The following is a 26,798-nucleotide window of genomic DNA, read 5'->3' on the forward strand; positions in this document are numbered from 1 at the left end:
CATATAACAGAATTCAACGAATTTTGTGAAAATAATTCATAAGTGACTAAAACTCTCTATTTCAATTTGTGTGAACGAAACATTTACTCCTTGCGCGATTTTAAGCGCCAAATTACATACTACCACTCTTCTAAAAACATCTACTATTCCAATGAATAGGCACACAAAGAAATATAAAAAGGTAACACCCATAATTATAAATTATTATTTATACACAAATTTAACATGTGTATTTTTACCCCAAACAACTGAGCAAATTATAGAAATTAACACTTTCAATTTTCAATAAAAATGATTATGTTAAAAAACAAAGTATGCACTGAACTATTGATATTTAAATTCAACAAAGTTAACACTTTCGTCAAGTATTAATCAAACTTTATTTATGAAGTTAACAGTAACTCACATTTAAAGGTACAATTGTATAGTTTCTACTATTTTTGAATTATTTCTAGACTTAAGTGTGGTTCTTAAAAGTATAGTTTCTATTATTTTGTATATCTTTTTCATGTTTAGTAATTAGTATAATTTTTTGTGTATTATGAGTTTTTCTTTATATTTATGATTAATTTATATATTTTTTTTTTTTTTGTCAAATCAATAAATACAAATTATTTAATATTTGATGAGGATTAAAATGTACTTAGTACATAGTTACGAGACTATTTTAAACCTGTCCGCAAACATAAGTAACCATTTTTTGTCATTTTGTCGTCCTAACCCTCACTATATATATGCATCTTTTTCTTGAAGGCAGCTTTTACTAAGCAAAAAGTGAAAGGAAAGAACCGCGAAAGTTGAATTCTACGAATTCATAAGAGAAAATTGAAAAAAAGAAGATGACGATCGATTGTTTAGTGTTGGGTAAGCATTTTTTACTTTATTTTATTATACTTTTGATATACTATACTATATACTATATGTATGCCTACCACATGTTTGATGAAATGCTGAAAAGAAACAATTTTTGAGTTTACAGGTGCAGGACAAGATGTAGGAAAAAGCTGTGTAGTGGTAACTATAAATGGCAAGAGGATAATGTTTGACTGTGGAATGCATATGGGACACGACGATCATCGGAGATACCCAGATTTCTCTCTTATATCTGAGTCTGGTGACTTTGACAATGCTCTTTCATGCATCATCATCACACATTTGTATGTTACTCTGCCACACCCCCTTATCATATGTTTCAATAAACCCCTTTACACCTTGTTGGATTGTTGTTACATACTCCCTACATCCCGACACTTTTCGACACTTTTTGACTTGACATGAAATTTAAGAGGAAAAAAAGGACTTTTGAAATTTGTGTGGTAGGTTTGAAGGGGAATTTTAAAATTAAATTGTTTTCAATCGTAAAGCGACATTCTTTATGGGACAGTCTAAAAAGTAGAGTGTGTCACATAAATGGGAATAGAGGGATTATCACTCATTTGGTATCATATTGTCATGTATTATATTGATGAATGTAATGTTTGGATAAATTGTATCGTTTTACATTTTTATGTAATGCCATACATAAGCAGTATGATGAATAAATTTACAATATTAAAAGTAGGTACACGGTAATTATTATAAGAAAAGGTAGAGTTAGGGATAAAATATAATTATTACAAACATGGGCAAATTGAGGAATTAACAGATAACTAAGCGATCACACCTACCCTGTCGTTACAGAAAATAAGACTTTTCATCCTTACTTAAGGATAGATTTAACCATACGAATCAAATTTAAGTAATATCAATACAAACATTGTATTTATATGTTACAATAGAATAGGTAACAAGATATACCCCAGCGTGGTGAGTCACATCCCCTATTTATATGATGGCTTTGTATTCTCTTACTTTTTTATCTTGTTTAGTGATATTCAATGCACTTCTTTAGCGATAGGGGGAAATTTTTCCCCTGCTTGACGAATTGCATCCCCTATTACATGTTTATATCATAGTGAAAGTTGCTCTTTTGTTTAATTTAATGAAACTGATGACCCCCTTTAGAGACGGAGGAAAGATTTGCCCCAACTTATTGAATCACATCCCCTGTTAAATGTATATGCTATTTTAATATTTTTATTTGTATGGATCTAATCTAATGAACTTTGGTTGCAGCCACCTAGACCATATTGGAGCTCTTCCATATTTTACTGAAGTTTGTGGGTACAATGGCCCCATATACATGACGGTATGGAGTTTCGCTGTTATCCAGGAAAAGTATAACTCGTGATCTTAGAAATTGTTCCGACTAAAAAATCTATCTTACATTTACATGTAATAAACCTAATTTACCTAACATTAGGGATACACTTGTTATCAAAATGCAATATAAATCAATAAATATTGAATATCATGGAGATTATAAAAAAAAGTCACGAGTTGCTGTTTACATTAATTAGACAATGTGAAAATAAAACGTGAAGCAAAATCAGCACAAAAAGAGTTCTGTTTTGGACATATATCCAGATACTTCCTTTAAAATATTAAAGCACTAGAGTAGATCAAGAGATTAGGGAGATGCCTTTTACAAATTAACAAATACTCCCTCCGTCCCTAATTACTTGTCCACTTTTGAATTGGTACACATATTAAGAAAACAATAATTGATATAGTGAGTTTACCATTTTACCCCTATTAATTATGAAGTTGATGAATTAAAAACTTAAAATTTTCAAGAAGTTCTACCTTTTTCGAAGTAATTAATTGAGGGTATAATGGGTAATTTTTTTTTGTCACAGAGGGAGTATGTGATTGCCTACAGACAAACCAGATATGTTGGGAGATTTTTAAGAAAATCTCAATTTTGCTTCATGTTTTGCGCAATATTTTGAATTCCTCTTTTATTCACATCTGATATGTAATTATCAGCCCATGTAATATATGCTTTTAGTATCCAAATTCTTTCTTTGCTAGAAATATTATGAATGAGCAAGAATGTGTACTTGGATTTTCAACTTAGTTTCGCCTTAGTTTATCGTCTACTCTGTGATCAACTTTAATAACTCATCCTTCAGTATCCAACAAAAGCTTTAGCTCCATTGATGCTGGAAGATTATCGCAGAGTGTTGGTTGATAGAAGGGGAGAGAAAGAGCAATTTAGTTCTGAGAATATCACAGATTGCATGAAAAAAGGTATTCTTTCTCCTACTAGTCACTTCCGTGACCTATTTATAGTATGATTAGTAATTGGTGGCAAATGGTTAGAATTTTGTACAGTTCGCAGTATATGTTCATATTGCTTCCATTAAAGTTATCAACTAGGCAAGTTAACTTCTCAGTAGTTATACCAACTTTATTTGGGTCAAAGCAAAGGTAAGTTAGACTGAGCATATTTATGATATCTGTTGAGGAAGTTCACTTTAATTTATTTAATTATATCCTCAACACTCCCCGTTATGTGCACTGCTCATTCTTTTTTCATGGCTAAGCACATAGAATTCTTTTTGATAATGAGTGGCATTGAGATTCGATCCCAAGACCTCTTTCTACTCTGATACCATATTGAAGTCAGTGTTGTCAAACCATATTGAAGATTTGAGGTGTGTGGCCATCTCATCTAAAAGCTTAAGCTTAAAACTGTTAGAAAGAACACACTTTTATTTACTTAATTATATTCTCAACAATCTCTCATGTTGAAATAAGATAGTAATATATATTGTGTATCACTGCCATAACCACTTACAACTCTAATATCCTATTAGTTCTCCAAAAAGAGAAAACCATGTGCAAAGAGGGAGCCATTTGTAATTGTTGCATATATATTGGGTGATAAAAGCTAACTGACAATAATTTGGATTTTCCACTCCTCACATGGTTGCATGAGTGCATTGCCTGACTAATGGACAAACCCTTTCTGTTTATTTTGGTTAAATCTGCTGTCTCAGTTGAGCTGCAAGTCTGACATATGCACAAACCTTTTCTGTCCCCCCCCCCCCCCACACACACACACAAAATTAAATTGGCTGCTTCAGGCTCTTGACAGTTGACACCATTAGTGTGGTTTCAATGGTTCTAATAGTTGCCTTCTCTGACTCATAGGTTAACTACACGAGCTTCTTATGTGGTTTCACTAGTTATCAGTCGAGTATGATAACTATGTTAAATGTGTTACTGCTGACATCAATGGATCATATAGCAGTAACAGTGGCTTGTTCTGCTGCCTCCAGAATCCCATTGTTGAAACCATTCAATATTATTGAGCTTATTACATGTCTACCTACAACTCAGAATTCACACATTGAGCCATTTAGGCACTCCCAGATCATAGGGAACTACATTCTTTTGGCTGGAGATAGATTATCCGTTATAGATCTTGCCAATACTTCATGCTAAAGTTATACTGTGGAAACAAAACAAAGGGAGAACAGACGGTTCTCATTGAAGTACAGGTGTTTTATGAAATCGCTAAATTAAAGCTAGACTTCTAAAAGTTGGCAAGAGAAGCTAGATTCCAAGAGATTGTTGATTGAACTCCTAGATTGAGCAACATTAATTTAATGCACATGCAAGATTGGATTGATGAGTGAAGTGAATTCTACCGATCTAACAAAATGCAGCTATTACATAAGTTAGCAGACATGCTGAGCTAATGATATTTTCTGCATCTTTTCTCTTATTCATCTCCAAATTGATGTGTTATTTAACTTTTGCAATCGGTTTGCAGTTACTGCAGTGGATTTGAAGCAGACTGTGCTGGTTGATCGAGACCTTCAAATTCGAGCATACTACGCTGGACATGTATGGTTTAAACTATTCATTCATTTGCACAAACACTCCAATAACTTTTTCACATGCATTCATTGGTATCAAGCAGATTGACCTGTAGGTTTTCTTTTCAATCTCAAGGGAAAAAGGGAACATCAATTAATGATGAAAACAAAAGCCACATCAACTTAATTCACGATAACGAGTCTGTTTAGATTGACTTATTTTAGGCAGTGTTTTAAAAGGCGGGGGCACGAGGTGAGACGTTTTATGTAGCATGGGTGAGGTGTAAGTCCCGAAATATGGGGGTAATTCCCATGGATCTACGGGGTATATCTCATGTATCTTTAATTTTATAATTTTATAACTATGAAAATAAGAAAATGTAAAAATTTCAATAACTCTGCCAATAAATTCAAATAAATCACTAGTCATATAGAAAAAAATATTATTATTATTATTTTAGAAAGGTATCAACACAAAAAATGATAATATTCAAGATCTTTAAAATAAAATCATCATCCGTTTCATCATTGATCTCTACTTCTACTAGTCCTTCCCATTCTCAACTAATATTTGCACTGGTTATGTTTACATATTTCAAAGAAGAAGAAGTTTAAAAAGTGTAAGAGCAATGACAAAAAATGGATAAAGTTGTGTCAAGAACATAGTGTTACGGAATCTCTATCCTATCAATTTCCGGCATGGCTATCTAGAATACTATTTATGGGAGTGTCATTTTCTATGAGAGGTAGAGAGACTATTTCTGGAAATAGCCTCACTGCCTCCACGAGGTAGTGGTAAGGTTTGCCTACATTCTACCCTTCCCATACCCCACTTGTGGGATTTCACTGAGTGTGTTGTTGTTTGAAAAAATCTCTACAACATGAAAATATGATAACATTAAGTATAAAAATCACTACCCCAATAATAAAAATATGTTATATACTTTTAAAATATTTAAAAACAAATTTATCGCCCGGGACTCACACTTTCATGTCCGGGGCTTATGCCCCAATCTAGGTTGTACACCCTATGGATCTACACTTTTAATTTTACTCTGGAACATTTTTGTTATGCCCCGCCCCGTGGCTCGCCCAGAAAACACCTTTGGAAACACTGATTTAGGTGCTTTTAATCAGTTTTGTAGTTTTAAGGTAAAATAAAAAGTGATTTTAAGCACCTGTTTTTATGCTGAAATAACAAAAATAAGCCAAAAGTCCCAGATAAAGATTTCTAACTTATAACTTTGTACTTACAAGTCATAAGTTATAAGCCCATACAAATGGACTCAATGTTAGAAAAGGATTATGAATTGGATTAAAGGGAGTTAGGTATATCATCTTTTCAAATTTTAAAGGAATGGAAAATGAAGATTAAGAGAGTCATATCTTAGGAGTTAACTGGTAAGCCAGTCTATTGCAACTGATTCTTCTCCTTTAGGTTGGTTTGATCTGAAAGTGTTCTCAAGTTTAAACTGGCTATTTTCCTGGTGCGTATTTCATATTTCAACTTTTTAGAACTAATTATTCCCTTTCCAACTGACCTACATTTCTGAAGCATATGCAGATTATTGATTGACTCTTCTAACCTCCTCTTCTCTCACACACATACGCGATCTTGTGTTAGTGCTTCTGGATACTGCTAATTTACTCGATAGCTGTGTGAAGCACACTAGATTTTCTGTGTTCTTTCTTCAATTTGGAAGCTACAAGCAGCTATATATACTCCATGTCAATAAGCAGAACTGTGTATGTTTGTCTTTTTCTTTCCTGGCTCATTTTCTCCAACTTGAGTGAGAACAATTTTTTGTTGCATTTGGAAGTTCCTCAATTAAAGCAGCAACACAGCATTATCACAAAACAAAAAGAAAATAGCAGCCTTGAAAATCCAATGTGATACCTGGGCATGCCCCTGGGTAGCAAACACAAAACAATGGAGATATGGAATGGTATTCTGGTGAAAACGGAGAAGAAACTTGCTAGATGGAAGGCACAATACCTATCCCTAGGGGGTAGATTGATCCTCATAAACTCTGTTCTGGACTCTTTACCAACCTATGTGATGTCCTTGTTTCCAATCCCAGCAAAGGTGGTGAAAAAACTAGACAAGCTTAGAAGGAACTTCCTATGGAAAATCAATAAGGAGGGAAAGGGTTATAACTTAGTCAACTGGAAGAATGTTCTTCTTAGCAAAGAAAGAGGGGGTTTAGGGATCAGAAATTTGAGGCTGCAAAATGAATGCCTTTTGATGAAATGGCTATGGAGATACATTGAGGAAGATGCAGCTCTCTGGAAGGAGGTTATAGTAGCAAAATATGGAGAACTAAATCCCTGGTGTACGAAAATCACCTCTGAACCATATGGGGTGGGGGTATGGAGGACAATCAGGAACCTATGGCCACAAATGGAAGGAAATGTGTATATTAAGGTGGGTAATGGAAACAAAACTAAATTTTGGAAAGATGGTTGGATAGACCAAACCTCTCTTAGAGAACTTTTTCCAGATTTGTTTCTAATCTGTGAGAACCCTGATGCTAGAGTGAGTGATTGTTGGACAGAACAGGGATGGGACATATCTTTAAGAAGACTACTTAATGATTGGGAGGTGGAGAGGGTGGCAGCGCTACTGGAAAAACTAGCTGGAATGATTATAACTACAACAACAGACAAGATCCTGTGGAAACATAGCAAGGATGGAGTCTTCTCAGTCAACAATGCCTACAAAAGAGGACTAATGGGGATGACAGGGGTCCCAAAATATAATTGGAACTACTTTTGGAAGAGTGACATTCCTACAAAAGTAAAGTGTTTCACCTGGTTAGTGATAAAGAGAGCATGTTTAATAGAAGAAGTTCTACAAAAAGAAAGACAAACAACTGGTTCCTAGGTGTTTTTTGTGCAACTTGACAGGGGAAACAAATAACCATCTCTTCCTGCATTGTAAGTTTACTGCTCAAATTTGGAACTTGTTTCTCAACATCACAAGCATGAACTGGACAATGCCAGAACATACATCAGATCTGTTGAGCTGCTGGATTAGGAGGGGAGGCAGTAAGAGTCAAAAGAGATGGTGGAAGCTAATACCATCATGTGTATGGTGGTCAGTCTGGAAAGAAAGAAATGGAAGATGTTTTGAAGATAGATCCAATTCCATCCACAAAGTTAGATGAAATTGTATAGTATCTCTACTTTTTTGGTGTAAACAACTTTGTATAGATGATATAGACCAGATTATAGATTTGATAGAAAATCTGTAATTATCCCTTTTTGGAGGTAGCCAACATACCCTTAATGTTGAAGAATTCAACCTTACCAGTTTCAAAAAAAAAAGAAAATCCAATGTCTTAAGTTACCCTTATCTCAAAAAAAAGAAAATCCAATGTCTTAAACAATGAAAAGAGGAGAAAGAAAAAAAAACACCTAATTCATAATATGTCTAGCACCAATAATAAAAAAATGCTACTTAGGAAAGTGATATTGCGAAATATACTACCAACAGAACCCACCCTTCGGGGGCCCCCAGTTGTTTGGACTTGGGACTTCCATGTTGGAGGTCTCAAGTTTGAAACCCCTTGCCAGCGAAAGCAAGAGGTTTGCCTTCTGGGTTGAGCTCGTCCTGGTGCGGGTTACCTCTCCTATGTGGTTAGCGAGCTATTGCATAGGAGCGGGGGTTTTACCCTGTGCGCACCCAAAGGATAGTGGCTACGGGTTTCCCTTGTCATAAAAAAAAAATATACTACCAGCAGAAACCAATTGATCAATCAGGAAGTTGACACCACACTACTTGTGTATATACTCATACATATATAGGATTCCCTCACTACATTGGCGTACTGACTTGCGGAAAAATAAAAGCACTAAAGATAACCTGATTGCTATTGCTAGCTGCAAGTTCATTCTTGGAGACAAAGTCATGCAATGCAAATTATAAATCTGAGCTTAACATAGATGCACATACTGTCCTTCTCTATATTGCTGCTGTCTGCCTTCCTTTGTTTCCCTGTAAATATGGCACATGTCATGGGTGATCTCATGTGGAAGACATTTGAACCACCAGCAAATGTGGAAGAAAAACATGGAGTAAAATTAAAATTCTGGATTGATGAAATGGAAAAGAAATTTGTGTTTATCCCTATTAGTTCATGATGTTCTAAACTAGCTGTCTTGTCAAATATTTTAGATATCTTTGATTGAAATCTTTTTATATATCAGACAAACATTCCTTCTTGTGAATTTCAACTCAACTCCCTTCTATTATTATACACAAAAAGAATAGAGCCAGAATTTTTTCATCCAGCTGTAAATCATGCATGAAAGGTCAATCAATATGGTGTTGTGAATATCAAACTCTATGTCTAGGTTCTTGGTGCTGCAATGTTTTATGCTAAAGTGGGCGATGCTGCTATGGTATATACTGGAGATTATAATATGACGGCTGATAGACATCTTGGAGCTGCTCAAATTGACCGGCTGCAGCTGGACCTTGTCATAACAGAGTAAGTAGTGGATACTGGATACCATCTAGAAAATCACCTGCATATGCATCATGGTTGTACCTGTCAAAAGAATACCATGGTAAACAATCTTGGTCAAATATTTAGTCTAAATCAATATTGATGATCATTTTTCTAGTTCCTTTTTTATTTCGCGATTTTCTGCATTTCAAGTGGATTGATGACTTTTGAGTCCCACATCAGTTGTGGGAATGGAAATTCGACTCCTTACATAGTCGGCGACAATCCTCACTCCTTGATCTAGCTTTTGGGGTTAAGTTAGCCTGAAGGTCCATTTCTTTATCATGCTATAGAGCCATACCCTTCCCAATTCATTCTTTACCCGACGTTGGGCCCCATCTTATATTGTCCACTCTGTGTGTGCAAGGGGTGTTGAGTCCACATTGGTTGTGAGAACGGAGATTGGACTCCTGATATGGTCTTGACAATCCTCACCTTTTGAGCTAGCTTTTGAAATTGAGTTAGGCCTAAGATCCATTTCTTTATCAATGACCATTATCGGTTTCCTGATTTCGATGCTCTTTTGGCTAGGCTTGGCTCAAAAAATAGTTTGCACTTAAGAAAAAGTATGATTCAAGATTTGATGAAATATAGTTACCAAGTTTCAAAAAAAAAAAAAGATTTGATGAAATATTGACTAGCACCAAAATCATATGTTAGTACTTGCCAAGATTTATGTCTCCTGCTAATTGGTTTGACTGGAACATCGCAGTGTGAAATGGCATGAACTTGATGTAATATCCTCCTTTTCCCTGTCTTATTCCATGTTGGTGGTATCATATTAGTGTTCTTTCCTTCTCATAGCCTCTTCAAGACAAGTTAAAATCATCACTTTTGATTCAAAATTTGTAGATATCCTGATAAATAAATTTAATGGCATTATCCTTGCTTGAAAAATGATTTTTTTTGCTGCGAAGATCTCTACTCATAATTTTGTTCTTACAGGTCAACTTATGCAACCACCATCCGCGATTCCAAATATGTTCGGGAGAGGGAGTTTCTCGAAGCAGTATGATACTTTTGGCTACTAAAAAGAGTTCTTTTTTCCAATATTGTGCATATGTTTTTCTTATGATTTCTGCTTATAACACATTGCTCTGACAGAATATGCTTGTGAGTGTTAGCAAGGGTCTTGTCTGAATATCCTTGTCCGGGGTGCTATGCTTTATATCCCGATGTCAATGACTAATGTTGATTGGTATAAGGACCCTAGTCTAGTTCTGAAGCATTGACTCTTCTAACAAAGTCAAAAGCGAGTGATGTGATTTGCAGAAGTATATAAATAGTTTGCATGGTGTGCTCACAGTGATTTTAAAGTTGCGATTACAATCTGAGTGCTGTACTCCATACCTAAAACGATATTTGCTTGTGAATTGACAAATCATTGATATTGTCTAAGTATCTCTTAAAAAGTGGTAGGGAAAGAGGCTGCATTGCATTTTCTTTTAGCTGTCACCCCTTGATTGATGATTGATTTCTAACACTGAACAAATCTGTACCAAAGGGAATTTGTGTTTTGTTTAAGACTTGCAAATTAAAAGATGTATGCACGTGCACGTTGTTTTCTTGTTTACGGCACTTCATCAATTACTGCAATTAGGCATAATCTCTTTCAGTTGTATATTTTTTCTGCTCACTTTGCTCTATTTCGGAATTGGAGGGTTTTTGTCTAAAACATTGTATTTATTGCCATTCTCTATTATTAAGAGTCCTTTATTTCTAAAATATTTGTGATTCTTTTCTTGGCATTATCCATTCAATTTGCTTTATTGTATTGTTGAATTCGTTTTTATGTACTCTTGCTTTAATACCAAAATTTGATATTTTTTAGATTCACAAATGTGTTGATAGCGGAGGAAAGGTGCTCATCCCTGCATTTGCTCTTGGAAGAGCTCAGGTTTTTATTCTTTATTTTGGCTAGATCATAAATCAACTCTATTTTTTTCCTTTTTTCTTTTTGATAAGGTGTCTGGGCTATCTTGCGCGTATCTCGACTAATTCTACTGGATACTTGTCACTAGGGGTGGGTGTTCGGTTCTTCAGTTCGGTTGTTCGGTTATGGAAAAATGTGCAACGAACACCGAACCAATTTAGTTCAGTTTTTTCAAAGTTCGTTCTATTCGGTTTTCTAAAACGTTTTTTCGACGCAAGTGAGTAAAATAAAATAAGGACCAAACCAAATTAAGTATAACGTTAATAGTAGAATTATACCAATATATGGTACTAAATTACTAATTATACCAAAATTATATTGGAATTATACCATATAGAATACTAATTATACCACTATTATACTGGAATTATACTATATATAATACTAGATTATCCACTATTATATTAGAATTATACCACATATAGTACTAATTGTACCACTATTATGTTGAAATTATAACATTACTGAAGAGTTAAATGATAATCAATGGTCCTAAACTTCTAATCAGTATTTTGTTTCCAGACATTCCATGAAGAATGTGGTCAACTAGTCCAAACTCTAGTAAGTTATGCATGTAGCTCTCTGAGCTGGCTGTCAATTTGGTTTCAAATATTTGATTATGAGAAACTAAGACATCAATGCTACAAGAGCTTCTGTTAGGCTTGTATTTATTTGGAAGTCCAACTCACTCCAACAAGAGCACCCACATCTGATAGTGCCCATGTATAAGTAATGGTTTACATATTTCAATCAATCAACTTGTACATCAATTCCAAACTTGTGGGAAGTGAGTATGAATCCTCTATATCTATTCCACTCTATCTGCGCTCATTTCACTCTAATATTAAATAAATAAGGAAAATTAGGAGTTTTCTAAGTCTAGAGGTTCTCTATATCTCACACTTATCACTGCTATTGATTTATACATGTGTGGTATAAGTTGCCAAATTATATAACTGATAAACATGGGCTTTCCTCAATCTTACTCTTGATGTTTTTCTTTATGTTCTTGCTGCTTCTTACAATTTTCTTTTCTTCTGCACTGTAATATATTATAACACAAGTATTTATTTTATTGGTGAACTATACTTCTCCAAACAGGAACTCTGTATGTTATTGGATGACTATTGGGAGCGGATGAATCTTAAAGTTCCTATTTATTTTTCCGCAGGTTCTTCTCCCTTGATTTCCTTGCATAATTCCTTTTGTCATTGCAGTTATGTGATATTTCTTTGTTGAAATCTTGGTCCTTCCTTGATCAGATTAGAAGAATTAGAGTCAGAACTAGAATTCTGCAAGTGCACATATATCTCTGTAACTTTATGTGTGATTTATTAAGTGTTGTTGGAGCTATCAAGCTGTCTGCACTATAACATGCCAAGCAATTTTATGTCATATTTAAGAGCTAAAAAAATAAGCCTCCCTGTGTACGTGAAAAATAGTTATTACTTGGTAGAATGTATGCCTTTTAGGATATCCTACTTAGATTTACTGGAGATACCTATGATAGTGTTGCATACGTTTGTTACAGTCTTTAATTACCAGATATTTCCCTGCCAAAAAGTTATTGTGCATGTCAGTAATAATAATACAGCTTCTAGCCACCAGGTTTCGAACTTGAAATGAGATTTTTTCCATTCCCAGTTCCACAAGTCAACAAAATGGGGTTATGATCAGATATCAACTTTGGTAGAATGGTTTGTTTGATTTGAGAGAAGCTCTCCCCTCATTCTGCAGTGTAAGAACCTAGCAATTCTGGAGGCACAATCAAAATCCTCACCTCTTCTCCAAGTGAAGGATCCTCCAAATAAAGGAGGATCCACCTATTCTAATTCCTCTATGCAATTGGAAAATTCTGCCATTCCCCCACTTAACCTGCGGCAGCTTGTTATCTCTGAGGGATATCTAGTGACATTAAAGTCACCACATACTATCCATGGCCCAAGACAGGTGCTTCTCACATTGATCAACTCTTGCCAGAGTGTCCTCCTAAGTCACTCTATTGCAGTCAGCATACACACCAGTTAAATGCCAGCTCCAGTTATCATTTAAACTGGTGAACTTGCCTGTTATGCATTGGTTGCCATCCATCACCATCTCCCCATTCCAAATTCTTTTATCCCAAAGAATTAGGATTCCCCCACTGCTCCCCGGAGCCTCCTTTTGGATTTTTCCCTTCATCTATTGTGCCATATATTCTGAATAACATTGTCTATGTGACCATCAAGTTTTGTTTCTACCAACACAAAGACATTAGCCCCTCACTGTTGAAGAAGCTTTCTCACTAACTCCCTCTTACTTCCCCCATATAACCCCCTAACATTCCAGGAGATTACAACTGCAATAGTTTAGCCTTGAATAAATATTTTACGTATTTCTTTCACTAGGTTGTCATATTAGTTCTCTTAATTAATCTTTTTGGTGGTACAATAATTCTGCAAACATTTTGGATTTACGTAATGTTTTTTTGGTAGTTTGACGCCTTATTCTTAATCCTGAGCTACTAATCTTTCAGGTTTGACTATACAAGCTAATATGTACTATAAAGTTCTCATAAACTGGGCCAGCCAAAAGGTGAAAAATCTTTCCGCAACACGCAATGCATTTGACTTCAAAAATGGTGCTTCCTCTATCACTCATTGCAAGCTTTAGGAAATTGTAGAAATACTAAAACAGTAACAGGGATCACCAAGCTTTCTTGTTCCACGATATTCCTCTTTCTGTATTCCTTAGTAGTTCAAGTGAAAGATTAAGATTTATCTAAAAAAGTGAATGATTAAGATCATACGTAATGCTATGCTCATTACATTATCTGTTGCTTGTACTTTGTAGTCCACAATTTTGAACGTTCCATGATAAATGCTCCTGGACCTTGTGTTTTATTTGCTACTCCCGGCATGCTAAGTGGTGGATTTTCACTTGAAGTTTTCAAGCAATGGGCTCCGTACGAACAAAACCTGATAGCTCTACCAGGGTACCACCTTTAATTCACTTTTATTTAATATCTTGTCATGAGACAAAAAGAAATGCATTTACAAATGTTAATGATACATCCTTGCCTTTGTCTTTTAATAAAAGATGTCTGGGTAATCAGGGACGGATTTATAGCCCAATTTGTGGTGCACGTGAACCCATGGTCTCTCGTGAAAACTAGTATTTTATATACATATTCTTTTAGATTAGATCTAATATTATGTGCTGGCTGCCATGCTCCAAAAAAGTCAAATGGTGCACTTCGTTGAACACTGGGTTATTTGCCCAGAGGAACAAGGATCAATTCCCCCCTAATACTTCCTTTTTTCCTACTTTCTTTCGTGGTTTGCCCACGTGGTGCACCCATGTTATACAAATTCTGGATCCGCCTTTGCCTGGGTTGAGTAAGCTGCTTCAAAATATTTGTCAAGTATTTGCATGCTCTTTTGCTTCTTGAATCTGAAACTCTTGAAGAAAAACTTAATAGTTTATCTTTACACGTTGTCAGCATTACCAAAATGCTATTGAGAGAGTAAAATCATGAGAACTGACTTCCATCAACTTTGCGAGGTGCAACAAAATTTTCGTTGGATCTTATGTCTCAATATACATTCTTTCTTGGTCGAGATGATTGATACTGCTCCTAGCATCAACTGATGATTGTCAAGAGTTGTTTCATTTCAAAAGTGAATATATTCAGTCATTCTTTCCTGCATGGCTGGACCTAAGCACTTGGTGATATCTTTAGTACCAGGAGAAAGTGGGAAGTCAAATTAGAAAACGAAGCTCAGGGTTTGACTTTTTGCAATTCCTTTGGGAATGAGAAAATTGAAACTCATAAATAGGGATGTAAACATTTTATTCGTAATGCTCATTTCTTGTTTATGTATTTTAATCTTTCTATGTTCCCCATCTCATGTTTCTTTCTTCTTCCCTATCAACTTTTCCATATAGGAGCTTTAAGGTCAGCTAGATTCCATTTTAAATACTCCCTACTCTGATTGTGTTCTTTACCCTTTACTGTAAAACTCAGTTGAGCACATCAAAAAGAACAGTGGTATGCTAACTTCATCAATTAATTTTTCGGCTATTGCCTCAGTGAAAGAACTTAAAGCTCTCTCATTTCTCTTTTTACACGTTTAGACTTTAGTCATAAGGATTATTGTTCTTTATCACCATTAGGACTATGTGGCTTCCTATTCCACTTTCTTTGTCACCATTTTACCTACACTTATGTTCCTACTATCCTTTGAATCCTATTTTTCAGATATTGTTTGGCTGAGACAGTAGGACACAAGTTGATGAGAGCTAAACCTCCTGCCAGAATCGATGTTGATAAAAGCACCCAGATTGATGTGCGCTGCCAGGTACTTCTATTCTTGTATCCTCTTAAATTTGCTCAATTCCATGACATACTAGCTCTTTTGTATATGTCTTATCATATGCTCCACTACAATGTTGATATTTTTACTCAAATGACTCTTCAAACAACTGTTAAACTGTCTGGTAATGATTGCGTTAAGAGTTAAATGTGAGGGTTCCTGTCATTTTTCCTTCTGTACAAAATTGTCTTTGTTTCTCTGTTTTAGATTTCTACTTTGGATATCAAAACTTGAAATTATGGATGATATATAGAAACATTTTCAGTTTCTATTTTTTTTTTGTTATTTAGCTTTGATCTTTCTAACTATATAAGTTTATCTGTTTCTTGGATTTTTGCCAGATTCATCAGCTGTCTTTTAGTCCACATACTGATTCCAAGGGAATCATGGATCTGATCAGATTTCTGTCACCCAAAAATGTAATACTTGTACATGGGGAAAAGCCCAAGATGGCATCGCTCAAAGAGAGAATTGAATCAGATCTTAGGATCCCGTGCTATTATCCTGCAAATAATGAGTCTCAGCGCATTGAATCAACTCAATATATTAAAGCTGAGGCATCCAAATCATTTCTCCAAAGTTCTTTGAGCCCAAATTTCAAGTTTCTAAAAACAATTTCAAGAGCAGACACTGGTTTCATTCTTAATGAGAGAGCTGAGTCTTGTGTACAAGTATGTGATGACAGAGTAGCTGAAGGGGCAGTCATCATGCAGAAAGACCAGCACCCAAAAATTGTACACCAGAATGAGTTAATGGATATCTTAGAAGCAGAAAATCATAAAGTTCAGGTTGCTTACTGTTGTCCAGTGTGCGTCCCTAATGAACCTAAAAATGTACCTTTGTCACCAGGAGAAGATATGCATCCTGTGCTTGATAAACGCTCCTTGCTGCATTTATTATACACAAAACTCTCAAATGATTTTCAAGATGTAACAATTCAGAATGATGGGGACTGTCTCCAGATAGGGTCGTTGACTGTCTCTCCCTGTCCGAAGGAGAAGTGTCCTCATAGAAGACATGTTAATCCAGTTAGTACATCTGAAGCAGTAAACTTTTGCTGCACGTGGTCAACGGAAGATGAGAAACTTGCTTGGAGGGTCATCTCAATCATGAAGAATTTGGAGTTGAAGACAAGTGCTCATTTAGAATTGAAAAAATGTTCTGATGAGGGTTCTTAGTGGAGACATGATTCAGTTTACTCTGTTATGAAATGTCAAGAACCATCGTGTAGTCAATGCTCGATAATTACAGCATCTGGAGTAGTTGACTGTATCAAGTGCTATAACATACAGTCATATCGTGTAGTATTCTTTTGGGGTTTACGAGAAGAGGAAAGAAGTATCCTCAGAAAAATCAATTGTAGTTTGACTGTATCAAGTGCTAATGTGATGCTTACATTTTTTGCAAGGAAGAAATATTGAGCTCTTTGGGACTATAGCCTGTTTTATGCTCATGGCAACACTTAGCTTTGCTTAGTGCTTTTTATGGAATACAATTTTTCTTTCCTTCTTTGGTAAAAGGCTGAGATTTTTGTTGGTAGTTGTTGATGCTGCTCGTATACTTGTTACTAGCAGCAAATCTGCACTTTGGTATTTTTTTTATTTTCCAATAGTCGTTGCATATTCATCTATACAGTGTGTTGAGAATCCTGTGGTTTCAGTCTTTCACATTTTGATTTTAGCGGAGGCAAAAATATTAGGCAAAAATATTGGGTGCTTGTGTTTATGGTGGCATAACTGAGGGGTTCTTGTGTTCGCGTGAATTATGATCCGTTCCTAGATCATGTAGTAATGTTATATTTTTTTAAAAAAATACTTAAATATATGTGTGCATTCAAGTTTAAAGTGTCATATAATAAGATGGTTACTGGTACACCTATCTAAATGATTTACAACAATAATAAAAAAACCAGTGCACCTCTCTATGTGAGGTTAGGAGTTCAAATTTTACATTTATTTTATTTTTTTCCGTAAAATTGATTGCACCTCTTTAAGTGATTATCGTCAAACATGGATGCATAACTAATATATGAGAAAAATAATACTAGTATATATTATACCACATTGTTGTCTCAATCTGTCAACATCCTAATAATTAAATGGATTTCTATAAGCTCACATCTTCGTAACAATGAAAAGGGCCAAGGGGTCATTTGTTCTGTAGATAAAATTATGTAAGGATTATAATGTAGAAATTGTAATATTGAATTCATAATCCCTGGATTATAAAGTGATATGATATACTTTTTTTTATTTATGAATATTTAGTTTAATAGATTGAAAATAAAATTTACGATTTGAGGCTTTATGATGCATCCTTATTTGTTAACTATATATTTATCGAGAGAAATAAGAAATTGTTTTGAAAAAGCACCAAATACAATTCCTTGTCTAATCAAATCTTGAACAGTTAGAACTTAAAAACATTTTATCTCTATTATATTTTTTTTTTAATGATAAATACATATTGATAGTCAAGATTTGATAACAGAATTTCATTAAGTTGATATTGACTTGAATTTCACATTTAGGTTTGTCAATTTCTATTCAACATTGTTGTATTAATTGTCAACATCCTAATTATATTATCAAATGACTTTTTTGTCTTCTTAAACAAGAAGATGACATGATAATAATGAAAGTAATTAACGGGTTGTATGATTTAAAGATAAAGTAATATAGAAATTATAATTAAAAAATCAGTATTGTGATTTATAATCTCTAAATTATAAAATCCATATAATTCTTTTGACAAATATTTCGTTTCATTAAATTAAAAATAAAATATACATGACATAATAAAATAACATGTATTTGTTATAGATGGTATAAAGTATTTCTTTTAAAATAATTTAGAATTATCCTTATTTTTAAAGTAAGAAGTAAAAACAAAGAAAAGAAATAAGTAATCACTAATCATGAGTATTTTGGTCTTTTAAGTATTCACTTAATCAAATCATTTCAAAAAATTATTTTTAGAAAGTAATTATTTATGTTTGACTATTTAATTTTAAAAAATATATATATTTTTCAATACATATTTTATGATCATAAATTAAAGACATACTAAATATTCAATATACTCTTTATTTTTATTATCTTAAAAATATCATATAAAAAGTTAAAATAAAAAAATATTTTTTTTTTGGAAAAAATAAAAAGAAAACAAAATCTCCCTTATCCTATTTGTGTCTGTTTTTTATATCAAGTACAAAGATGCTACAAAATTGTCAGTAGCCAGACACAGCTCCCCCACCCCCACCCCCAACCCCCAGTGACACCAAATTCATCAAAAGTTTCAGCAAAAACTCAAATACGTCAGCTAAATCAACACTTATCGATGAGGTGATTATAGTGATAATCAAGATTCAGTTTTTGTTGAGCAAAAAGGAGAAGAAAGATTGAATTTTTATCCATATTGAACATTCAAGAAAAATGGCAACTGAGCCACCAAATATGATTTCTTCCGACCCCACAACTCCACTTCTTCACCGGCGACTCGAAAACGGCGGCAGAGGGGGTCGTCAGTCATCACTTGCTGTGCTTCTTGGTCGGGTCACCGGAAGGCGCGGCGGCGGCGGTGGCGGGGGCGCGTCGTTGTTGGTGAGGGAGACGGCGGCGCGTGAGCTGGATGAGCGAAGAGCTGATTGGGGTTATTCGAAGCCGGTGGTGGCGTTGGATATGATGTGGAATTTGGGGTTTGTGATTGTGTCTGTTGTGATTTTGTCATGTGCGGTGGATGAGTCGCCGAATGTTCCCATTAGGGTTTGGATTTGTGGGTATGCTTTGCAGTGTGTGGTGCATGTGGTGCTTGTGTGGTTGGAATATAGGAGGAGGAGTTTGCAAGGAGGAACTGATGTAGAGGGAAATGATGGTGAGGGTGGTGAAGAGAGGAATGGGGTTTTGGGTATTGGTGATCAGTCAAGGTAAGGTCCATTTCTTGTTCAATAAATTTCAGATTTTTTCATTTGTGTAGCATGATGTTGGTGGTATTACTAATAGTTACAAATAAAACAACAACAAACTCAGTGTAATTTCACAAGTGGGGTCGGGAGAGTCTAGGGAGGGTATGATGTATGGAGCCTTACCCCCTACCAGCAATGTGAACTAGCTCACACGTGAGGAGTTAGTTTCACTTCTAATACAATAAACCAAGTGTTGTCTCACAAGTAGGCTCTAGGGAGTCTAGGGAGTAGGGAGGATAAGATGTATGCAGCCTTACCCCTACCTTTATGAGGTAGAGTGATTGTTTTTGATTGACCCTTGGTAACTCCCCTCCTTTATCCGAGCTTGGGACTAGCAATGTGAACGAGCTCACATGGGTGGAGTTAGCTTCACTTCTAATATAGGTCAGTTAAATTACGTTTAAGCTCGTTGCTCGTGAGACGGTACTATGTTTGGAAGGCGTTAAAAGGGACTATATAGACCTAAAATCAGATGAGGGGAGTTTGTGAAAAGAACTAAAATCTCTTGAAATTCATGTGAACTTATGAACATAATGGAAACAAATGGATTGGTAGAAGTGATTTGAAATAGTTGGTATAAAGGAGATATTGGTATAATGTATAAAACATGAAATGCTGAAGGAAGTGATGGATTCTCTATTCTTCTCAAGTGATATTGTTGGGATCAAATGAATATTGTACTTTCATGGAATGCATGTGCTTGAGGCCTTTTCCGTCAATCTTCTAAGTATCTTTAGCCTCTAAATGGCTAATGGTGACAACCACACTAGCATATGATAAAGTTAGCAAAATGCTCAGCAACTCCTTAAAGTACTTTACAAAATTTTGTAATTGCAAAACTAGACGACGGCATGCATTTAAATATGCAACACAACTCCATCTCTTGCTTGGGCTCCAATAACATTAAAATCTTCATCTTCTCTTTTGATCACTGATTTGTTCTTCTCCTTCTCTTAAACGAACTATTTGAACTTTAGTTGACGAGTTTACAGAAGAAACCTAATGCCAGTGCTCTCTGTAAGAGGCTACTATCTTGGCATTTTCTTCCTCTTTTCCCCCCTACGAATATTTTGTAATCCATTTGAAGACTTGCATGTTTTACTCTCTCTAATTTTTCTATTATAGTACGATAAGTTTGCTTTGTATGTAGTATTTATGTACATAAAAACAAGTACTAAATTTGAACCAAAGGAAAAGTTTTGATTGATCAAATGAAGTATGGTAATTGATTGTGTTTTAGAAGCTGAAATCTTGATAATTGCTATATACTTCAAAGACAGGAACAAGTTTGCTTAACAGAATGGCCAGACGGAATATTTTAAAGCTAAATGTTTCACATTGATTCAAAGGCAATTAACTTCCTTAAGACTTTGTATAAGAGGGACTTATGGTTAGATTGTGAGAGGGCATTGAATAGTGATTTCCTAGCTGCCTGCCGTAGTGTACTCGTAGGCCTCACCAACTGCTATCTATTGGAACACATGCACACTTTTTATAGTCAACCTAGTAAATGGAACTTAATGAGATAATATCTACTAGATTTCATGGATTTTGTTTGATTCATATAGTCATTGAAAGATCCATATATCAGAGAAGGATAATATCTTCCAAGAAAAGGAGCAACAGAGAGCTCAAACTTATGGGAAAATTTTATAGATTTCTTTTATAGGTTAAGGAGATGAAAAATTTACTGAGAATAATGTATCTTTGCTCTGTTATTGGTGAGAGTTCACGGTAGTAGCATATCAGTGATTCTTACCTTTTGGATTAAGTTAATCTAAGTAAAAGTAGTTTCTGCAGGTCTTCATTTCATTCCATGCTGCAAAGCAATTGTTCGTATCTTCTGCATATGACCTTTTGATATTCAATGAATAAGATACACACACATACATATAAACTGTAGAGCATATACGAATACGATATGTATGTATGCATAAGAAGCATTTATGTATTTCATATGACAGACAATTTATATAACCCGCCATCAGTCTCCCATCTTAGAGATGTGTTTGTTGGTTTGGGGGTTGGGGGAGGGGGGACTGCCAAAGAAGCAAATGAAACTTTAAGTGACCTTTTTGTGCTAAGTAAATTTTAAATTTTCTCTCTCATTAAAAAGACATGTGACAGTTGAGTAACAAATCAGGGCTTGACACTTTAAAGATATACTATTTTCTGGAATTCAATCAATATAACATTGTTTCAGACGCTTCACGCTTATTCTAAGAAGAAACTGTTACTCAATTTGATTAGTTGTAATTTTTTGTACTGGTAGAGGTATATGAAATTGATTCTTAAAATATGCTTACAAAGTTAATCTGATTGCTCAAATTGTCACATCTTTATTGACTACAAAGCCCTTTTTTTTGGATAACCTTGGTGTCCGGGCCAGCTTGTCCACACATCGACTAATTCCACGGGATACATGCCACCTCTCAGGTAACTCTATCCACCAAGGCTAGGACAGATGTGAAGAAATCACCTAGTGTTTTTGTCTCTATTGGGATTTGACCACTAGGCCACACTTCTTGGACTAGAAAGTACAATACGAATTATTGCTGTTTCAGAAGTATAATGTTATCTTCATTCTAGAATGTTCCGAATACAAAACGAATGAGGTTTAATAGGGGAAGTTCTATGACATCTTATTGTGAAATCTTTCCATGAATTTTACTTTTAAAGGAATGCAAACTATTCTTTTGCAGATATTCCTACTTATACTCATTGGTGTATCCAAATTCAATTTTATTGATCTGTGTGCATGAGATATGATATACACCTGATCCACCTATTCATAACTTGTGCTTTACAGCTAACATAACCTTGTAGGTTTCTGACCCATCTTTTACAGTATGATTGATGATGATCTGCTATACGCCTATACCTAGTAGTATATTATTACTGAGTTACAATTGATATTTATTACTCTGCAAGATGAAACTACTGCTTAAAGAAGCATGGAAATTATATGTCATTCAACTTGGCTACGTTATTAGCACCTTTTAATCCTCTGGTAGACAAATAGATACATGTATTCTCATTATTTGACCACAGTTTTAAATGTCTTTAGAGCATTGAAAAAGATATGTATTCTTTTTTCTTGATTAATGCTTGCTGCTATAGAGGTGGCAAATTTAATTTATTGACTCCTTTCCATTTTTGACATTGCAGTTTTGCTAAACGATGTGAATATATGAATACAATGGGGTCACTTCTTTGGTGGATAGTTGGCTTTTACTGGATAGTCTCTGGTGGTGAAATTCTTTTACAGAATGCTCCACATTTATACTGGTATGTCAAGATCTACTATCACTTCAAGCCTTTATTTCTAGGGAGGAATCGTAAATGTGGAAAAACTTTTTAAAATCGAATTAGTCTTGCATTATAAAACTTTTATGTTTTGTTGATGGTCCTCTATGAGACTTGTATTTTGTTGTCTCTACTATTTTCAAGTTGTGATCACAAAAATGGCAATCCCCTTTAGGAATTCTCCCTATATTTGTAGGCGTAGTCATTTTGGGACAGCTCAAAAATGTAAAATAGGTCATAGCAATGATGGCATAACCTGTTACTTATAGGCTCTAATTGAGTTTTTCTTAATTTCAATTCCTTTACGCATTCTAGTAGTACTTGTACAGCTCAAATTAATTCCTTTAAACATACTAGTAATACTTGTACAGCTCAAATCAATTCCATTAAACATACTAGTAGTACTTGCATACCTCAAATAGACAGCGGTTTCAAATCTTTGTGATATATTTGTCTAAATGCAACTCTGATCTTTTCACGTTTAAGGAATTGGTAGTTGTGGAAAAGATGTTACTGTATCAGTTCATGAATTGGCCTTTTTCATAATTGTTGTTAATAATAATATAAAAGGACCAGAGACTGAAAAGTCGATTTCTTTTTTTTATCTAGTTATCTAGAGTTTTTAGATGTGCCCTAAAAGATTTAATTACTACATATGTTTGGTTCAGCTGCCTGATTCATGTTTAGGTCGCGGTCTACCTGAATTCTGCTTAGATCTACCATCTCACTACAGCATATAAGTTGTCATCTCAAGAGAAGTCGTGGATGATTATTATCTTATCTCTCTCTCTCTCTCTAAAAAATGTATCTGCTTGATGAATTGTTTATGTGTTTCCTTTTTCTTTTTAAAATGTTCATCAGACAGTCATGTTGGATCACTGATGTAAAGTGATGCAGGTTGGCAGTTGTATTTCTGGCATTCGATGTATTCTTTGCCATCTTTTGTGTTGCTTTGGCATGTCTGATAGGAGTTGCTCTCTGTTGCTGCTTGCCTTGCATAATTGCAGTACTCTATGCAGTGGGTCAGGTAAGAGACAGAAACTATAAATAATTACAGGCCAGCTACTTGATATGTTTCTGGTATGATCTTTTACCTGTAATGTATAGGAAGGTGCGTCCGAGGAAGATCTCAGAGTTCTCCCCAAGTATAGATTCCATATTTGCAAGAATGAGGAGAAACCGAGGGTAGGAGCTGGTAGGATGGTACCAATTGAGACAAGCAGCGGATACCTGGCCACTGAGCGTATTCTTTTACCTGAAGATGCAGTAAGTTAATTTTTGCGCGTCTAAGAAATGCTTAAAGCCAATTATCATTTTCTTTCTCCTTTATTTTGATCCCACTAGTCTGTCTATATTGGAATAGAGCTGTTTCATCGTATGCATATTCCACAACCTTACTTTGGTGTTAACATTTAGCTCTACGGGGTACTGCAATGGTGCTAAGTGAACTTCAGTTATTTACTATTTCAGTTAGAATCCACATTATGTGACACATGCCGAATAGTGATAGACTTAGTAGTATTTCTGAATTATTATTTGTGATAAAATAGTTACCAATATCTCAACTTTTGTTTGCTAGGAATGTTGTATATGTCTTACCTCGTACGAGGATGGAGCAGAACTCCATGCTCTCCCCTGTAATCATCATTTCCACTCCACCTGCATCGTGAAATGGCTTAAGATGAACGCTACATGTCCACTATGCAAGTACAACATCCTGAAGGGGAATGATCAGGTTTAAAGCAGAGGAGAATGAAAAACATTGTACATTGTTTCGGGTTATTAAAGCCACTTATGGAAGCTTGAAACACTACTCGCCGTATCCATATCAGAACAGAAATCTGCTTTCCAACTAGTTGAGCTTCCTCTCATGTTCGCTTAGCATATTGAGATCTTCTCTGTAGTGAATTGTCTTCTGTTATAGAAAAAATGTAGCACCCCGCGAAAAATTAAAAACGAAGAAGGGTTTGTCCTTCCCCCAGCTCATGTAAATTATCTTTGGTTCTCATTGCTTTCCAATAGGTATAGAGGATCCAACTCTTGTAAGTATATGCTATTTTCTTGTGTGTTGTTTTATGTCCAGTTTTTCTTGTGCTCCTTGTTTCTTTTTTCAGATGAACCTTTCTCTATGAAAACAGTAAAGTGGGTGATAGTTTGATAACTAAGTTTTACTCCATTTGTCCATTATGAGCTTTGCCATTTTGTTGCCCTTAATTTAAAAAGGGTAAAGGGTCAAATAATCCCCTAAACTATTCGAAAAGGTCTAGATATACCCTTCATTTAAAGTTTGGCTCACTCATGCCCTCGCCGTCCAACTTTTCGTCTAGATATGCCCATATGGGCGTTAGTTGGCCTGCTGGACATATTCAACTCATTTTTCATTTCTTTAAATGCCACATGAAATTGTCATGTCATTTTGATTTTACCACATGACATTTATATGAAAATGGAAAGGGATAAATTATGCCCTTAAAAAATTTGAACCCATAAACACCTAATCCGACCCATAAATCAACCCCCCTTTTAAATAAACTACCCGACACATTTTCAACAATTTTGTTTAAATTTTTATTTTTTTTCGATAAGTCCCGAAAATGAGTAATTGATTAATAAAAAATAGGAAAAATATAAACAAAAAAAAAAAATTAACGCCAAAACTTCACAAATAAATATTGTAACCTTAAATTCAACAATTTCAATAATTTTTTTTATTTTATTTTTTGGTAAATTTCGAAAATGAGTAATTGATTAATAAATAATATGAAAAATATATAAAATTAACGTCAAAAAATCACAAATAAATATAGTAACCTTAAATTCAAAAATTTCAATAATTTTTTTTTAATTTAAGGTTACTCTATTTATTTTCGAAATTTACCGAAAAAAAATAAAAATTAAAAAAAAATTGTTGAAATTGTTGAATTTAAGGTTACTCCATTTATTTGTGAATTTTTGGCGTAAATTTTATATATTTTTCCTAATTTTTATTAATAAATTACTCATTTTTGAGATTTGCCAAAAAAAAAAAAAAAAAAAAATTGTTGAAATTTTTGAATTTAAGGTTACTATATTTATTTGTGATTTTTTGGCGTTAATTATATATTTTTTAAATATTTTTTATTAATCAATTACTCATTTTCGTGATTCACCGAAAAAATTTAAAAAAATTGTTGAATTTAAGGTTACAATATTTATTTGTGAATTTTTGGCGTTAATTTTATATTTTTTTTTATATTTTTCCTATTTTTTATTAATCAATTACTCATTTTCGGGACTTATCGAAAAAAAATAAAAATTTAAACAAAATTGTTGAAAACGTGTCGGGTAGTTTATTTAAAAGGGGGGTTGATTTATGGGTCGGATTAGGTGTTTATGGGTTCAAATTTTTTAAGGGCATAATTGATCCTTTTCCATTTTCATATAAATGTCATGTGGTAAAATCAAAATGACATGACAATTCCATGTGGCATTTAAAGAAATGGAAAATGAGTTGGATATGTCCAGCAGGCCAACTAACGCCCATAAGGGCATATCTAGACGAAAAGTTGGACGGCAAGGGAACGAGTGAGCCAAACTTTAAACGGAGGATATATCTAGACCTTTTCGAATAGTTTAGGGGCATATTTGACCCTTTACCCATTTAAAAATATACACCATTTACGAAAGAAATTTTGCGTTGGTGCTATTCAAACAACCCCAATAAGTCACCATATATTTCTTGAATTCTGCATGCTTTGTGTTGCTTCACCTAAGTCTACACCAAGCCAACCAACTAAATCATGATTTTAATGTAAATAGCGAATATAAATAAATTTTTACACTATAAAACACAACATTAATTTTCATAAGTATCGTCGAATTTAGTTCTATTCTACATAAACCATCCTAATTTGATTTTATGTCTGCTTGATATAAATGCAAATTTATATATATGATATATAATATTTATATGAAATTAACTAAATTGCATTTATATCAAGCAGACATAAAATCAAATTAGGATGGTTTATGTAGAATAGA

General features: G+C 34.4%; 2 protein-coding genes across 2 annotated transcripts; both read left to right on the top strand.

Moving 5' to 3' along the window:
* Positions 1 to 741: 741 nt before the first annotated feature.
* On the top strand, positions 742 to 16,686 carry LOC125812111 (cleavage and polyadenylation specificity factor subunit 3-II). The gene is made up of 13 exons (XM_049491604.1): positions 742 to 864; positions 980 to 1,157; positions 2,116 to 2,188; positions 3,015 to 3,132; positions 4,664 to 4,737; positions 9,066 to 9,202; positions 10,166 to 10,229; positions 11,052 to 11,117; positions 12,255 to 12,324; positions 13,669 to 13,773; positions 13,986 to 14,127; positions 15,394 to 15,493; positions 15,850 to 16,686. Exons 1-13 carry the CDS (start codon positions 840 to 842, stop codon positions 16,684 to 16,686), a joined length of 1,989 nt encoding a protein of 662 aa, XP_049347561.1. The 5' UTR covers positions 742 to 839.
* A 2,057-nt stretch (positions 16,687 to 18,743) lies between these two features.
* On the top strand, positions 18,744 to 24,965 carry LOC125812117 (E3 ubiquitin protein ligase RIE1). The gene is made up of 5 exons (XM_049491610.1): positions 18,744 to 19,433; positions 22,641 to 22,760; positions 23,676 to 23,805; positions 23,886 to 24,044; positions 24,358 to 24,965. Exons 1-5 carry the CDS (start codon positions 18,943 to 18,945, stop codon positions 24,517 to 24,519), a joined length of 1,062 nt encoding a protein of 353 aa, XP_049347567.1. The 5' UTR covers positions 18,744 to 18,942; the 3' UTR covers positions 24,520 to 24,965.
* Positions 24,966 to 26,798: the final 1,833 nt, after the last annotated feature.

This window comes from Solanum verrucosum, unplaced genomic scaffold (assembly GCF_900185275.1).
Source record: "Solanum verrucosum unplaced genomic scaffold, falcon-dt-bn FXZP01000603.1, whole genome shotgun sequence".
NCBI lineage: Eukaryota > Viridiplantae > Streptophyta > Magnoliopsida > Solanales > Solanaceae > Solanum > Solanum verrucosum.

What these genes read in the sequence shown, in the direction of transcription:
- LOC125812117 (XM_049491610.1), top strand. Translation starts at nt 18,943, where the DNA reads ATGGCAACTGAGCCACCAAATATGATTTCTTCCGACCCCACAACTCCA. An exon ending in TACTCTATGCAGTGGGTCAG is followed by an intron (nt 23,806 to 23,885) that starts GTAAGAGACAGA and finishes TGTAATGTATAG; the next exon opens with GAAGGTGCGTCCGAGGAAGA. An exon ending in TTCTTTTACCTGAAGATGCA is followed by an intron (nt 24,045 to 24,357) that starts GTAAGTTAATTT and finishes TTTGTTTGCTAG; the next exon opens with GAATGTTGTATATGTCTTAC.
- LOC125812111 (XM_049491604.1), top strand. Translation starts at nt 840, where the DNA reads ATGACGATCGATTGTTTAGTGTTGG. An exon ending in TGCATCATCATCACACATTT is followed by an intron (nt 1,158 to 2,115) that starts GTATGTTACTCT and finishes CTTTGGTTGCAG; the next exon opens with CCACCTAGACCATATTGGAG. An exon ending in CACAGATTGCATGAAAAAAG is followed by an intron (nt 3,133 to 4,663) that starts GTATTCTTTCTC and finishes ATCGGTTTGCAG; the next exon opens with TTACTGCAGTGGATTTGAAG.